This window comes from Musa acuminata, chromosome BXJ3-7 (assembly GCF_036884655.1).
Source record: "Musa acuminata AAA Group cultivar baxijiao chromosome BXJ3-7, Cavendish_Baxijiao_AAA, whole genome shotgun sequence".
Classification (NCBI taxonomy): Eukaryota; Viridiplantae; Streptophyta; class Magnoliopsida; order Zingiberales; family Musaceae; genus Musa; species Musa acuminata.
The window spans coordinates 41,368,878-41,384,813 of record NC_088355.1 but is presented as its reverse complement, the minus strand read 5'-3'; the positions used below and the strand labels follow the sequence as shown (position 1 = coordinate 41,384,813).

General features: G+C 38.5%; 1 protein-coding gene across 8 annotated transcripts; it reads left to right on the top strand.

The window, feature by feature from the left end:
• Positions 1-970: 970 nt before the first annotated feature.
• On the top strand, positions 971-14,506 carry LOC135580783 (protein NETWORKED 1A-like). 8 transcript variants are annotated; one of them, XM_065160678.1, is made up of 6 exons: positions 971-1,308; positions 2,564-2,637; positions 5,254-8,474; positions 8,664-9,041; positions 9,204-11,177; positions 13,119-14,506. In XM_065160678.1, exons 1-6 carry the CDS (start codon positions 1,253-1,255, stop codon positions 14,268-14,270), a joined length of 6,855 nt encoding a protein of 2,284 aa, XP_065016750.1. In that variant the 5' UTR covers positions 971-1,252; the 3' UTR covers positions 14,271-14,506. The 8 variants fall into 8 exon arrangements, with proteins under 8 accessions (XP_065016750.1, XP_065016749.1, XP_065016746.1 ...); XM_065160677.1 differs by adding an exon at positions 4,405-4,501 and having other exon boundaries at positions 2,369-2,637; positions 5,254-9,041; XM_065160674.1 differs by adding an exon at positions 2,066-2,238 and having other exon boundaries at positions 2,369-2,637; positions 5,254-9,041.
• The last annotated feature ends 1,430 nt before the right edge of the window (positions 14,507-15,936 follow it).

Genomic DNA, 15,936 nt, shown 5'->3' with positions numbered 1-15,936 from the left:
GATGATCATATATATATATATATATATATATATATATATATATATAATTTAGAGCAGTAAAAGCTGTATTTCATAGAGCAGAACCCATTTTAATCAAGTAATTTGCAGCCTATTTTTGATCAAGAATAACCAAATTATGAAATAAAATGGAAAATTATTCTGAACTTAATTGGAACCTAGTTATAAAATAATTGAGTTAATGAACCAATAAGTCAAAGCTATGTTTGACCCTTGATTATGATACATTAGTTGTGGACTTTGGTCAAAGCCAGCTTCCATAATTACATTGGCATATTAAATCTTCGAAATTTTTTGTCAGGTCGGACTCGGTGTCGGATGGACATCAGTCGTAGACCGAGCCAACCGGATGTTGCCACGTCTGCTCGAGCATGTGATTCGGCTGACCACCGAGCCCAATCGAGTCTGACTCCCCACCGCTGCTGATACGATTCATCTGCTCGATCATGTGATTCGGCTGATCACCGAGCCCGATCGAGTCTGACGCCCCACCGCTGCAGACACGATTAAGAGGATTCCGTCAGCGACAGTGCTTCCACAGTGGACCACCTCGTAATTCTCCGGTCCAAACCGAGGCATTTAGCTCGACCGCCGCGAACACGAGAACCCACGACGCGACAAGAACAAGACCCGAGATGGGAGTCCAAATCAGATGGCAATCCTGTAAATCGCCCCCACAGCTAAGTCACGTGATGTGGGCGACTTGCTGTCTCGGATCGGCCAGGAACGCTGTCTGCCTCGCGAGCTGGCACCATCCTTGACTCGATTGGCCGAGCGGGACCCACCAGTTTTCTCTTGAAAAATCCTGTTTCCTGCGGGGGATCGGACAGGTGAGGACAATACACACAGCAGAGAAAGCTCGCGGGAGAGAGTGACACGGGGAAACATTGTGCGTATATGGAGAGCGGCTTAAGAAGGAAGAAGAACGCTTCTCGCCAAATCGAAGAGACTAACAGCTTCCACAGGATCCGCTGCTCTCAGTCTAAGCCCTACAGTACGCTGCTTACTTTCCGTAACCCGTCGGCTCTACTCGCCAATCAAGTCGGAATTACTCCGAGATTTGAACACCAGACCTCTCACAAGACGCCTCTTTCGCTGTTCCACGTCGTTTGTGCTCGAGTTTTTTCTCCTTTTCTAGTGTGCACTGCAGCCTTTGCTTTTTGTCTTGCCAGTACCGAAAAGATAGGAACAGTAGAGAGTGAGAGAGGGGAAAGAGGAGATGGGTTGAGGGTGGATGAGAAAGGCAGCTGGGCTGTTGCTCGTTGGTGATCGCTTCAGATTTGCTCCTTGGTATGGCGTTTCCTCCCCCTAAGATTAGATCTTTCTTTCGTGTTCTCATGGTTTTCTTGTGATCTGCATGCTGGACTTGGTCTCTAGTTCTTGGAGTGTCGGATTCTTGGTGCCAAACATCAATGCCCGCGACGATCTGTTGTCCAGGATCCGAAGTGATTCGTTTTCGAACCTCTAGTGTCTTGATCTTATGCAAAATCGGTGTTATTTCCTTTGTTGTCGATTATTTATTTTTTCTGTCCTGTGGATTTTTTTTGCGAAATTTTGTTCTCTCGCATAAGATTAGTGCCATGAGAATCAATGTGGAAAAAAAAAACCTTTTTTATTCTCCACAGCAACTGTATCGCCTTCTCACCAGCCATTTAGGAAAAGAACTTGTTCTTGTTTCATTCCTCAAATCCTTCCATTTGTATTCCGACTCTTTTGATTTTGCATGGTAGGCTTCGTGTGTCGTCTCCCATAAGTGGATTCTACAAGTAAAATTTCCTTTTAATCTGTTTTTAGTGGAAAAGCCGATAGAACCAACGCCATTTGTTTCTTCTGTTCCTGGTGGTAGTTCTTGTGCTGCAGGTTGTTTGGGCTTGGGAACGTTCCGTTTTCTTAGCGGCTTCCATCTCTTTTTAACATTTTAGTCGATGCTTTACTCACTTCTGATTTAACGAAAGCCGGAAAAAAAAACATAGATTAATTGCTCTAGATGGTGGATTTGAGCAAGGTTGACGATTTTCGTATTATAATTCCTTTTTTTTGTGATCAGGAAACCCTCGATTTTTTCATGACCTTTGATAAGGCTAAGGAGTTTTTCTTCCCAAAAATATATTGACGCATTGTTTATGTATTATCTCTGTATCGCTTGGAGGTTTCAAACACTCATCCCTGTCGTATATTGATGCAACTGATGTCTAACAAGCACCAGAGTGAGGGCATCAGGCATGTTCTGATTGTCTTATAGCTTGATTTTGGACACTGGGTGGCCTTTCAATCATCTTTAAGTCAATATTTAATTCCACTTTCACAAAATCTTTCTACTTTCTGAAGCATGCCTTTGTGCAATGCCTAGGTAAACTGCAAGATACCGAATTGCTTTTCAAGCTATCAAATGTGGTGTTAACTTCAGAGTAGTTTTCACTGGTTTTATTTCTCAGCCGTGCCATAGATCTATCACTGAAGATTTTGTAATCGAGCTTTTTCAATATAAAAGAATAATATTTATCGTGCTTGAGTCCATGGCGGCTAAGCTGCAAGCTGAATCCAGGCGACTTTATTCATGGTGGTGGGATAGTCATATTAGTCCAAAGAATTCCAAATGGCTTCAGGAGAATCTTGCAGGTACTTGACAATTTTCTTCTTGATCAGTGTCTCCCTTGGAACTACAGTTTCATGGAGCTCCACACTTAATAAAAAGAAAATTTGTGAAAGATCATTATTTTTTTTACTTATTGTTTACTATTCTCATGCAGCTCAGCATGATTTATCAGTTGTCATTTCCTACACTTAGTCAAAGAGTAGTCATTCCTTTAGTCTTGCTTGACCAAGATTGCCTTTTATAAAAGATTTATTCTCCTCTTGTTTATTTATGTATGGTGCAGCTAAATTTGAATTTAAATTATAGGAAAATGAGCTTCAAAGTTATCTAAATTACATCGTTTTTCATGTTTAGCTGAATTTGATGTTCCAGAAATTCCACATTTTATTTTAGCGAAAGTTGACTTGTCATGCACCATAACACATGCCTTCTTTCTAGCACATGGTGCAATCCCATTCTGTTTTTGTGATGCCATGTTATCTCTGTGAGTGCTGATGGACCCCTGATGAATCTTGACTGATTTTTCTGCATAGATCCCTAATTTTGTAACCTTTGATGCTTTATTGTGTTATCAAGATATTCTTTCTTCCTTTCTTAATTCAGGATTGGGTTTAGTTGGATCCACAACTCAAGTCCAATCACTATACCAGCTAAATTTTAGAATATAATGTATTAAATGCACTATGAATCATCAATACACTCATCATTCAATTTCACCCATTACTTTCATGCCCTACTCTCTAACACAAAATTTGACTCTTAAGCAGCAATGGTGAAAATTTTCTTGTCATGAGCTGCATTTCCACATATTCACATTATTAGTAGAGTAGAGCAAATTCAGCATAGCTTAATTCCTTTGTTAGTCTTTTAGGGACCATTGCCCTTCACTTTCTTGTTAGGATCATACTAGCTTCATAAGGCACATTTAGCATTATTATGATCGACTACCCATTTGTTATCCATCATGGGTAATAATAACCTTACTGTTCTTCTATTTTCTTTCCTTAAATAAACTGTCATTCTTTCATATCTTGAGTCCATTTTTTGTCTGAGTGCTCCATTATCCAACTAGAACAATTAAACAGGTATGTAGACATTTGCAATTTAACAAAAATTAAATATCACTGAAAATGGCAAAAAGATTGTTTTCAATCTTCTAATCCTTGCCAAATATCTAGAAGACAAAATTAAGAAAATATATATCAAGAAATACCAATTGTTCGTTTAGTCACACCTCCGAAGTTTTTCCAGAGGTCTGAGTGGGCCTATCCAATGAAGAAGCTTGCAGTTTCTACATAACAGTCCATGAAATCAGTCAAATAGTAATGTTTGATAGGTACATATTTTTCATTATTTGAGATATAAGTGATTCTTAAAGTAGCCAAAATATCTTATAAGAGAGATGTGCCAATGATATCTGTTAGGTTCTTTTATCCTTTAGATACGAGTGATAGACGTGCCAAGCAAAAAGTTCTTCGTGCATATTGACTTCTGATACAGAAAATATGAGCACAATGAGGACCAAAAATTTCTTTCTAAGACATACTTAATTATCTGTAATCAATTTGCTTGTCCTCTCCGAGGACACCCCATCCATCACAATGTGCGTTTGTGTTGTTGAAGTTGATGAGGTTTTGGACGATCATTTGAACCTGTAATTGATGCAGGCTTAATTATACTGTAAATATCATTACTGGAAATTAGGTAAGCACTGAGAGAAACAGACCACCTTGATCAACGATAATTGGTTGAATTAGATTGAAGAAAACCCTTTGTTTTTCTTTTTGCAGATAAAAGCTATTTAAATTTTCTTCCATGGCTGGGTTAAGTGTATTTCAAAGAGCAAGCATCTGAAACATGATAGGGTTTCGAGCTATTGGGAATTAGGTAAGCAGACAAACCAGTAAGTGTATATGTCAATTCATCTTTGGATGGCTTAAAGCTTTTGCCTACTGAGATCTTTTTAGGCATAGTTATCATAATGGAATAATGAACTAAAACCCTTAGCTTTCCATGCTTTTACTGGGCTGATAGAAGGAATGATCTCCAATCTTCTGTTTGTATTGTGTGAGCTCATAGATAAGAAGGCTTGCATTGGGAAAGCTGATCCAAATCCTAAAACATATGCAGGCTGCTTTGATGTTCTTTATCAGTTGTGGGAATTCTCCAGTGTATAACCAGTCAACAAAGACCATGTAATCTACCTTGAATTTAGCCCATAAAATTGTCTGTCAAAAATTTTTCACATTGCTGGAAATGCTTGTATGCGTCATAGGGAGGCAGAAGTGGGGAGCCACATGCTCCCCATTCTCCATAAACATCCCACATATGTGTGAGAATCCCTCTTCTAACATTTTCTTGATTAGAAGTTCTATGCTTTGCAATTTTGCTCTTTAAGCATCTAGCTTAGTGTGAATTTATACATTTTATAAGAATGGGAGAATCATACACTTATTTAAATAAGCAAAACCTCTCCATTTAGGGATAGTATCATCGATAATATATTGCATTAATTTCTTTTTCTCTATGACTTTATCATTATTTGACTGCTAAGTTGTGAATTTCTACGATAATTAATATGTGACCACTTTTTATTATCTTGGAAATAATTTTAACTAAAAGGGGCACTGCTTGAACAGATACGGACATGAAGGTCAACACAATAATCAAGCTGTTGGAAGAAGATGCTGATTCCTTTGCAAGGAGAGCTGAGATGTATTATAAGAAGCGCCCTGAGCTCTTGAAATTGGTTGAGGAGCTCTACCGAGCATACCGTGCATTAGCAGAAAAATATGATCATGCAACTGGAGCACTTCGCCAGGCCCATCGGACAATGGCAGAGGCATTCCCTAACCAAATTCCATTAGTACTGTCAGATGAGTCACCTTATGGTTATTCTGGCAATGAGGCAGAGCCTCACACTCCTGAAGGGCCACCACCCCTACGTGCGTTATTTGACCTTGATGAATTACAGAAGGACGCATTGAGCTTGTCATCCGAATTGCATGTAATTAAAAGAAATGGGGGATATTCTGAACCAAGCGATTCATTATCAAGCAAAAAAGGGTTGAAGCAATTGAATGAGATGTTTGCAATTGGGGAAGGGACAGCATTTACAACATCTGAAGGGAGAGTAAGAAAAGGACTACATTTTCAAGAGGAAGAGGGACAAGATCTTGAGAATATAACACATAAGTGTTCCAGAGAACAAAATCAAGTTAAGGAGAAACAGGATGCGAGCTATGTGACAACAGGTCTGCAACAAGACATTTCCCAGTTATCATCAGGGAGCCAAAATATGAAGAACCAGATAACAACAGAATCTGATCGTAATAATAAAACAGAGAATGAGCTTCAAGGACTAAAGGACAGAATCTCTGAATTAATTTCTGAAAAAGAAGCAAGTAATATACAGTACCAAATATCTCTGGAAAGAATCTCTGTTCTCGAATCTCAAATCTCAACAACACAGAACGAATTGAGGAAACTCAATGTTGAGATGGTAAACAAAGTCAAGAAGCTACAGAGTTCTGAAGAACTTAACCAATCTCTTTTGTTGGAGCTAGAGATGCTAGCAAAGCAAGTAAACATGGAAGAGAATGAACTTCACCAGAAGCGAGAGGAATTGGAGAAACTCCAAATTACTATCGAAGAAAAACACCAGCAGTGCATGCAGACTGAGATGGCTCTCTGCCTAAAGGAAAAGGTGCACACTCAATCTCAGGAAGAGATAGATCATTTGAGTAGAGAAATTCAAATATGGATCCAGAAATTGAGGGATATAGAATTGTGTAATGTGGATCTACAGGAAGAGATATGTAAGCTTAAGGAGGAAAATGGCACCTTACATGAACAAAATCTTCACTCTAGCTTGATGATAAAAGAACTTCAAGGTAAAATAATTTTGATTGAGGAGAAGAATAAGACCCTTGAAGATGAAGTTCGGCTCTATTTATGCGAAAAGGAAGGTCTCACTGAAGAGCTTAACCATATTAAAGAAGATATAAATGATCTAGAAGGCAAACACCGAGATCTGATGGAGCAAAAGGAAGCGGCAAGCATATGTGCAGAGTCCCTTAAGGCAGCTGTAAAGGATTTACAGAATAAAAATTCTGCGTTAAACGATATATGCAAGAAACATGAAGCTGAAAAAGAGTTTCTTGTGGACAAGCTGAGAGATATGGACAATGTATTAGAAAAGAACATGGTCTTGGAAGATTCACTCGCTGATGCAAGCATTGAGTTAGAAGTTCTAAGAGGAAAGACTTTAGCACTAGAAAATTTGCATGAATCTCTCAATGGTGAAATTTCCAACTATATTGCTGAGAAAAATGCACTTGTTCCTCAGGTAGAGATTCTTACTCAGGATGTGTGTACCCTTTCAGAGAAAAATATATTCTTGGAGAACTCTGTATCTGATTTAGGCACTGAAGTCGATTGTTTGAAATCAAAGTTAAAGGACTTTGAACGATCCTGTCAGTTGCTCAGCAATCATAACTCTGGTCTTCTTGCTGAAAGGAAGAGTTTTCTCTCTCAGATAGAGATCCTTACTCAGAATGTGGAGAAGCATTCCAAGAAAAGTTCCTTCTTAGAGAACTCCTTATCTGATGTAAGCAATGAAGTTGGCTGTTTGAGGTCAAAGTTGAAAGAGTTCGAGGAATCCTCTCAGTCGCTCAGGGATCAGAACTCTAATCTTCTCTCAGAAAGGAATGCTCTTCTTTTGCAGGTCGAGATCCTTACTCAAAATCTGGAGAAGCTTTCAGACAAGAATTCCTTCTTGGAGAACTCCCTATCTGATGTAAGCAGTGAAGTTGGGTCTTTGAGGTCAAAGTTGAAAGATTTTGAAGAATCCTGTCAGTCGCTCAGTGATCAGAACTCTGGTCTTCTTGCTGAAAAGAACAATCTTCTTTCTCAGTTAGAAACTCTTAATCAGAACGTTGAGAAGCTTTCGGAGAATAATTCCTCCTTGGAGAGTTCTCTATCTGATGTAACTACTGAAGTTGGGTGTTTGAGGACAAAACTGAAGGACTCTGAGGAATCCTGTCAGTCTTTAAGTGATCAGAATTCTGGTCTTTTTGCCGAAAGAAATGCTCTTGTTACTGAGATAGAAGTTCTTACTCAGAACATGGAGAACCTTTCACACAAAAATTCCAGGTTGGAAAATTCCCTTTCTGATGTAAATAGTGAAATGGCTTGTTTGAAGTCAAAGTTGAAGGACCTTGAAGAATCATGCCAATCACTTAGCAATCAGAACTCTGGTCTTCTTTCTGAAAGGGGCAATTTACTCTCTCGGGTAGTGACCTTTACTCAGAATGTCGAGAAGCTTACGGACAGAAATTCTTTCTTGGAGAACTCATTAAGTGATATAAGCTGTGAAGTCGAATCTTTGAGGTCACAGTTGAAAGATTGTGAAGAGTCATCTCAGTCACTCGATGATCAGAACTCTAGTCTTCTCACTGAAAGGGACAGCCTTCTTTCACAGGTCAAGATTCTTACTCAAAATCTAGAGAAACTCTCAGACGAGAATTTGCTTTTGGAGAAATCCCTATCTGATGTAAGCAGTGAAGTTTGGTGTTTGAGGTCAAAGTTGAAAGACCTTGAAGAATCATCTCGTTCGCTCACCAATCAGAACTCTGGTCTTCTTGCTGAGAGGAATAATCTTCTTTCTCAATTGGAAATTCTCACTCAGAATATAGAGAAGATTTCGGAGAAAAATTCCCTCTTGGAGAACTCTCTATCTGATGTCAGGACTGAAGTTGGATGTGTGAGGTCAAAGTTGAAGGACTCTGAGGAATCCTGTCAGTCTCTTAGTGATCAGAATTCTGGCCTCATTGCTGAAAGGAATACACTTGTGTCTCAGGTACATTTTCTTACTCAGAACATGGAGAATCTTTTACACAAACATTCCTTATTGGAGAACTCGTTATCTGATGTTAACTGTGAAGTTGAGTGTTTGAGATCAAAGTTGAAAGACTTTGAAGAATCTTCTCAATCACTCAAGGATCAGAACTCGGGTCTTCTTGCTGAAAAAAGCAATCTGCTTTCTCAGGTTGAGATCCTTACTCAGAATGTGGTGAAGCTTGGACACAAAAAAATAACCTTGGAGAACTCCCTAACTGATGAAAGAAGTGAGGTCAGGTGTTTGAGGTCAAAGTTGAAAGACTTTGAAGAATCCTCTCAGTCACTAAATGATCAGAACTCTGGTCTTCTTACTGAAAGGAACAATCTACTTTCTCAGGTAGAGGTTCTTACTAAGAATCTGGAGAAGCTTTCACAAGAGAAATCCTTTTTGGAAAACTGCCTGTCTGATGTAAGCAGTGAAGCTGGATGTTTGAAGTCAAAATTGAAGGATTCTGAAAACTCCTGTGACTCTCTCCGTGATCAGAACTCTGGCCTTCTTATTGAAAGGGACACTCTTGTCAGTCAGGTTAATTTCTCTCCCTCTTCCTATTTAAGTTGTAATTACTCTGTGATAACAATTTTTCCAATTAATTATACCTGAAAGCATAACGATTATTCTAACTTGCCATATAAATTTTTTATGAAGCTCTATTTTGCTGCCTGAATAGTTTATTCCTGTTTATGTCAGGTTAATAACATCACTCTGAATTTGGAAGAACTGGAGAATAGGTTAGTGGACATGAAGGATGATAACTTGAATCTAACAAGAGAAAAGTATCTGATAATCAGTCAGGTCAAGGATCTGCAAGATCTTTTGAAACTAGAAAAAGAAGAGCATGAAACTCGTATCCAATCATTCAAGTGTCAGCTAGCCACATCAGAGAACCACAATTTTCTTCTGCAACAAGAAAGCCAGCTTAAAGATCAGCAGCTTGAATCAGAACAGGATAATGTGATTGGTTATCTAATAGGAAATTTTATCTTACAAAGAAGTTTGTCCGATGTGAATGGAAGGAACTTGGTTCTTTTGAAAGAATGCGAGAAAAATATCGAGGCATGTAGAAGGACTGAGGCACTTATTTCAGCACTTGAGCAGGAGAAACTTATGCATATCAAAAACATAATGTCATTGTCAGAGCAAAATGAGAAGTTAAGAACTGGAATTTGTTTGCTGCAGAACACTCTTATTGTTGGCAAGAAGTCTGTTTCCGTGGATGAATTCCAGGTCGAAGTTCTCATAGATATTATTTTGGGCGAATTTAGAAATATTCTGAATTGTGTTTCAGAAGCCGAGCATGATAATCAACTACTGCATCTTGAGATATCAGTTCTTGTCACTTTGCTGAAGAATACAATGCTGGATCTGGCCAGTCTGAGATTGGATAAATGTTCTCTTGAAAAAGAACGTGATATGAAAACCAAAGAATTATTAGCATTAGGAAACAAAAATCTTCAACTTCAAGAATTGAATGAAAAACTAATGAATGATGTGGAAGCAAGCAACCAAAGGGAAGTAGAATCAAAGACTGCAATGAAAGTTTTCCATGAACATTTGACTGACCTGCAAGAGGCTCTCCTGACATCTAAATATGAAATTCAAAATTTAATTGAAAACAAGAAGATTCTCATGGATGAACTTTGCAACTTAAGAGAAAAACATAATTTGTTGGAAGAGGAACATATTGAAGTCCTTGCAGAGGCTCTGAAACTAGACCACCTTTATTTGTTGTTTAGGAACCATAGTGCAGAGAAATTGTCGGAGTTGAAATCCTTCACTTATGATCTGGATTCTCTTCATTTTATTAAAAATGCTCTTGATGCTGAGATTGATAAACTAAAGGAGAAGATAAAGATACTTGAGGCAGAAAAAACACATATTAGGGAGTTCGTTACTTACCTAGAAGAAGAGTTCAGAAATCATGTCCTGCTTTCAGAATTTGATTTGTTTACAGCTACATGCGTCTGTGAGGAGTTAAGTCTTCAAAGACAAAGATTAGAGAGCCAACTGTTACAAAAACAGTCACAGTTACTGGAAATAAGTCAAAATGCTCAATCCACCCAACAAAAGAACTTGGAATTGTGTAGAATTCTTGATGGTATTCAGCTGGATTATGAAGCAGATAAGCTGATCAAAGAAGAGTTGGCGCAGAAGATTTCAACTTTATCTGAAGTAGTTGTCGACAGAAATAAGGAGATCAGATGTCTTTATGAAGCAAATGAGACGCTGCAAAGGGAAATTTATCATATGCGTGAAGAAGTTAAAGTACTTATGAGCAGGGAGGAAGATTTGAAATTAGAACTGCAGAAAGAAATAGATGAAAATGAACACTGTGAAGTTGAAATCAAAGCATTATTAAGTGATATCCAAGTCTCCGCAGTTAGTGCAGCGCTGTATGAAGAAAAAGTTCATGAGCTGATACTAGAAGAAGTCGGTTCCCTATTGCAGAAGGAGACATTGAAAATGGAGGTAGCTTTAACCAAGGAGCAATTGGATAGTATGAAGAAAAAGCTTGATGATTTAGAAGGAGAAAACAGTGGGTTGAAGGCTGGCTTAGATTTCTATCTGGCTCTGGTTGCATCTTTGTGGAATAGTGTTAAATCTCTGGAAGAACAAATTATGACAATGTCAAAGCCCAGAATATCAATCTGTCATGACAAAGAGGTACTCCTAGATTTGTTAAATATGATGAATCTGCTGGTACTGCTAACATTTAAATCATAATTTAAGTTTCGAAACAGAAAATTCGACATGCAACTTGAGTTAAGCTACTTGAAGAATTGGCAAGCTTTGAGATTTGATAACTAGTAATTAAAATATTTGAGATAATCAAATATGAGGATTTAATTAATCTATCAAACCATTATGATATAAATAGTAATGAGTGGTTGAACAGTATAACAATCTATATTGTCTGGTAATGGAATAAAATGATAAAAAAATAAAAGTAATGGTATATGTATCAATATTAAAACTATACATTTCGATATTGGTGCTTGGTCGGACCAATAAATATCAACGGGACTAGCATTTAAATCCTTGACAGATATGTACTACTTTCAAATCTATAAGCAGTTACTTCGGTAATTTTGGGTATTAGTCTAGTGGTTTCTGTAAAGCATAAGGTTCCTTAATTGTGATTTTTCTAAAACCTAAATGATATCATAAAAATCGGAATGCCTTTTTCTTTTGAATTCATCCAATTACAGTCTGCCCCTTGAGATCATCAAAGTATAATGGTAACTTCCCAAACCAGGGTCATTGGCAACAAAAACTTGTGATCTTGTTCAAGTCTAACTATATCAGAATGTACATATATGTACCATACTAATATGTAGAATACACTTTTGCATCATTGTTCCTTTCACTCAACCATTACCGTTGGACTTGCCTAGATTTTTGGAGAGGTATATATGCTAAAGTAAATTACCATGAGGACATTAAGACCAAAGCAAGATCCAAGAGGGCATTTACATGAGAAATTGAGTAATATGGATCATCACAATTTTATGTAGGATTAATACGACAGACTGTTTTTTTGAATTGGGGTGATGTGGGGAGAGAGGTTGGTGTTGGTTTGGGGGGAGGCATTGTGACACTGATTTTATTTCATGAGGGTGTACATGTACAGAAATTTTTAGTTTGCTATTGACCAGTAATTGCATCACAAATTAACGACAAATAGAATCAATTAAAACTGAAGGACCATCACACCTCACAAGAAGCAGATATGATGATATGACTTTTTAAGAATTAAAAACTGATGTCTCTGATTAAGATTCAAAGGACAATTACAATGATATATCTTATTGCTATTCAGAAAGGTAATTTTTGTATTAAAAAAAATATAAAGTCTGACAGTTTATTTTTGAACAGCTTGTTTATATTGTTTCTTATTAATTTTTATTGCTTCAGCAATCCAATAGCAAACTATTTGGTCTATATATGGATATATATTTGTCAAAAAACAATGTAGATCCATCCCTCATATGATAAAATTAGTCAGGTGTCAGAAGTGCTTTAATGTGTTGGATGAATGAATGAAGTCTAGTGGATTTGAATGAACGAAGTCATGAGTTTACTGAGTCAATGGAGTGTGTTTGATCTCAAGTTTTGTGAAGACCAAGTGGAAAGCTGAATTGAATTGAAGACTCTGGCACAAGTTAACTTGGACATGTCCAGCTGTGTTACTACAAGCTTGTTTTCATGAATTCATCTTGAGTAGAGTTCTCTGAATGCATCTGAGTAGGGAATTATATGGTCAACTGAATTTGTCCTGCCTTTAATTTTGAGGTCTGATGAGGCTGAGTGATCCAACTCCATAGCTGTATGCAATCAACAATTTATCCACACAGCTGAGTGTGATCAACTTAGTGAGCTTGCAATTTCATCAACATTTTAGGTATGTGATGACAAATTATTCCTTTTCAAAAATAAGTTTGTTACCCACTTATCACATGCTTGAGATACCAACATATTAATATCCAATCCTTGTATTTTCTGCCTAGACCATCAGAATTTTGCTTTATTTTCTCAGGTAAGCTACAATGTTTGCTAGTTGTGTCTGTAACATTCATTTGTGACACTCATTTCGTCTGTTTCCAGGTTTTACCTTTGGTTCCTCATCATCATCACTGTGATAACCAACCTAGTGATGGTTATAAGGCAATGAATATTGAAGGCATTCCAGTGTTGGAGAAATTGATCACCAAAGTCAAACTTCTTGAAGAAGTGATAGTAGACATTCAAAGTCACAGACAGCAGGAAGGGTTTGATGCCAACTCCAACTCAGAGGGTGCAAGTAAAGAAACTAAAGGGATAAAGATAAATGAAATTGGAAGGGGACAGGAAGCTCAAGTGAACCTGCATTCTATTGAACATGTTGATGATGGTGGACTAAATGATACTGAAATCACCAAGGGCAAGAATGGGCAAGTGACAAAAGATATTCAACTCGATCAGGGCTCAAGTTCTATGCCGTACAGGACCATTGGTTCATATGGTTTAAGCAGGATTAGTAATGATGGGATCGATGATCAATTATGGGAAGCTGCTGAAACAAATTGCAGCAAACAAGTATGGAAAACATCAACAGATGCTACGGAACATGACATAGAGCCCGTGGAGGAAGAAAAGAGTGAATACCCGTCCTCAGAGCTGATGGTTGAGAAGGAGCCGAGTGTTGACAAGTTAGAGATACCAACTAGAGTTCTGACATCTCGACAAGAATGGACTAAGAGAGTCCTCGAGAGCCTTCAAAATGATGCTCGGAGGTTATCAGACCTTAAAACCAATGTAAAGGATCTGAAGAGGAAAATGGAAAGCTCTCAAATGGGGAAGCTTCCTGCAAGCTCTGGGTATGATACAGTCAAATCACAGTTGGAAGATGCTGAAGGTGCTGTCATGGAGTTGATCGATACAAACAACAAACTGACGAGCAAGGCTGAAGAATATCATTCCACAAATGGCATGGGCACAAAATCTGAAGAAAGCAGCAGCACCGGAAGAAGACAAATCTCCACACACTCAAGAAAGGAATCAGAGAAGGTTGGAAGGCTGGAGCTGGAGCTGCATAAAATCCAGTATGTCATGCTGAAATTTGAGGAAGAGCACGTAAATCGTCACACCAGTGCCATGGACCGAAGAAGCCGAACGTTGCTGAGCGATTATATCTACGGGAGAAGAGATGGCCGTAGACAGACAAAGAAGAGCTCCTTCTGTGGGTGCATGCGGCCGAAAACGAAGGGTGACCAGTGACATTCTTAATCACCGAGATTGCAGCAACTCGCTTCGCACGGAGGCATTAGCTCAATGCAATCTTTTTCTGTGCGCAAGCGAAGTTGTTCTTGATGTAGTTGGTTTGCTTTCAAATTGTCTAGTTAAAGAGAAACTGTACATTTTAGGCCTAGTCTACGTTCGATGCAATTCACTTGGTAGCAACCTATGACTGGTTTTACATTATGGCTTAATGTGTTAGATTCAGTCTTTTTATTGCTGTTGTGGGTATTAACCAAATGAACTCTACAGCATTGCTCTATTAGTAATATGTTTGAAACCAAAGTCAATTGAAATCTCCAGTTAAACTTCTGCACGTAAACCAGAAGATCCCTTGCATCGAAGCACAGGGGAAGCAGAGCAAATGTAGGAAACAGGAACAGCACAAGAAAAAAGACGGCCGACAAACGTAGCCCTGCAGGAGCTTTCCTTCTCTCACCGACCGAAAAGCTCAGAGAACTGACGTTACCAACTCAATTGATCTCTGCATGCGGAAAAATTGCTACAAAATACAGCAACCGTGCGCCCGACACCAATGTGGTTAGGAGGGAATTAGGATCCTTCATTTGCGTTGCTATCATGATCGACGGCTTCCCTCGGAAAAAGGTGAAAACGACTATTAATTGTTGGTACATTAGTTCTAGACTAACTAGATTTGATACTGACATACTTACAATTAGATTCCTTGTTGGCTTTGGTTATTCTTTTCTGGCTCTTTCATTCGAGAAAACTACGAGCTGTCGTTAACAGTAAAATTACCAACTGTCATGATATTATTTGCTCTTTTGGCCATGATTTATGAGAAGCCATTCAAAGGCTGCCTGCCTGCCTCATTGGAAGATCATGCTTCCAAATGATGTCTCTCGACATTCTCCATACTCTTCGTGCCGCATCCTTCCCTTGCAGCAGCCTCGGTGCATTCCGGCGGTTCCCGTTCTTCCAACACTAAGGCTGTCATCCACGCCACCCTTCACGCATCCGATACAGTGGGCAAACTCCATTTCGGAGATCAGCCAATTACCAGCCGAACTTGTGGACTCATGACTACGTACTATCACTCACAAGCAACAATGCGCGCGGTTGTCACCATACACCCCTTTGTATTCTATATTTAACCCAAGCTAGACGAGTACTTGGGACAACGCGTCGATGTCGGTCTTCCCGGAACGTCTTCATGACCAATGCTTATTGCATGAGCGACGAGTTGACGAAGGAGGCATAGGAAAACTTCTCCACTCACCTGAGGATTGCAAGGTGTTGGAGTTGGAATATTAAATCTTAGGATAGAAGTATCTATCCTTGTTAAAGTTAAAATTTTGATTATATCCCTATAAATAGAATCTCATTTAATATTTTATGCACATAAATGCGAGAAAACATTCGGTAAAGACAAAAAGAAAATCTCGACATGTGAGAGAGAGATTGTAATTAAGTTATCATATCGAACACGAGATTTTAGAGATCAGAGATTAGATCAAAGAACTGATATAGTGCCAAGTTCGAGAGAGAGAGAGAGAGAGAGAGAGATACAATTGGGGATGAAACAGGGGAGGAACCAGAAGTAGTCTCCAATATGGACGTGAGACCACCCAGGATTGCATGTTCTGCTGTAGACTTTAAAGTGATATGCCACACCAAGCTGCTGTAG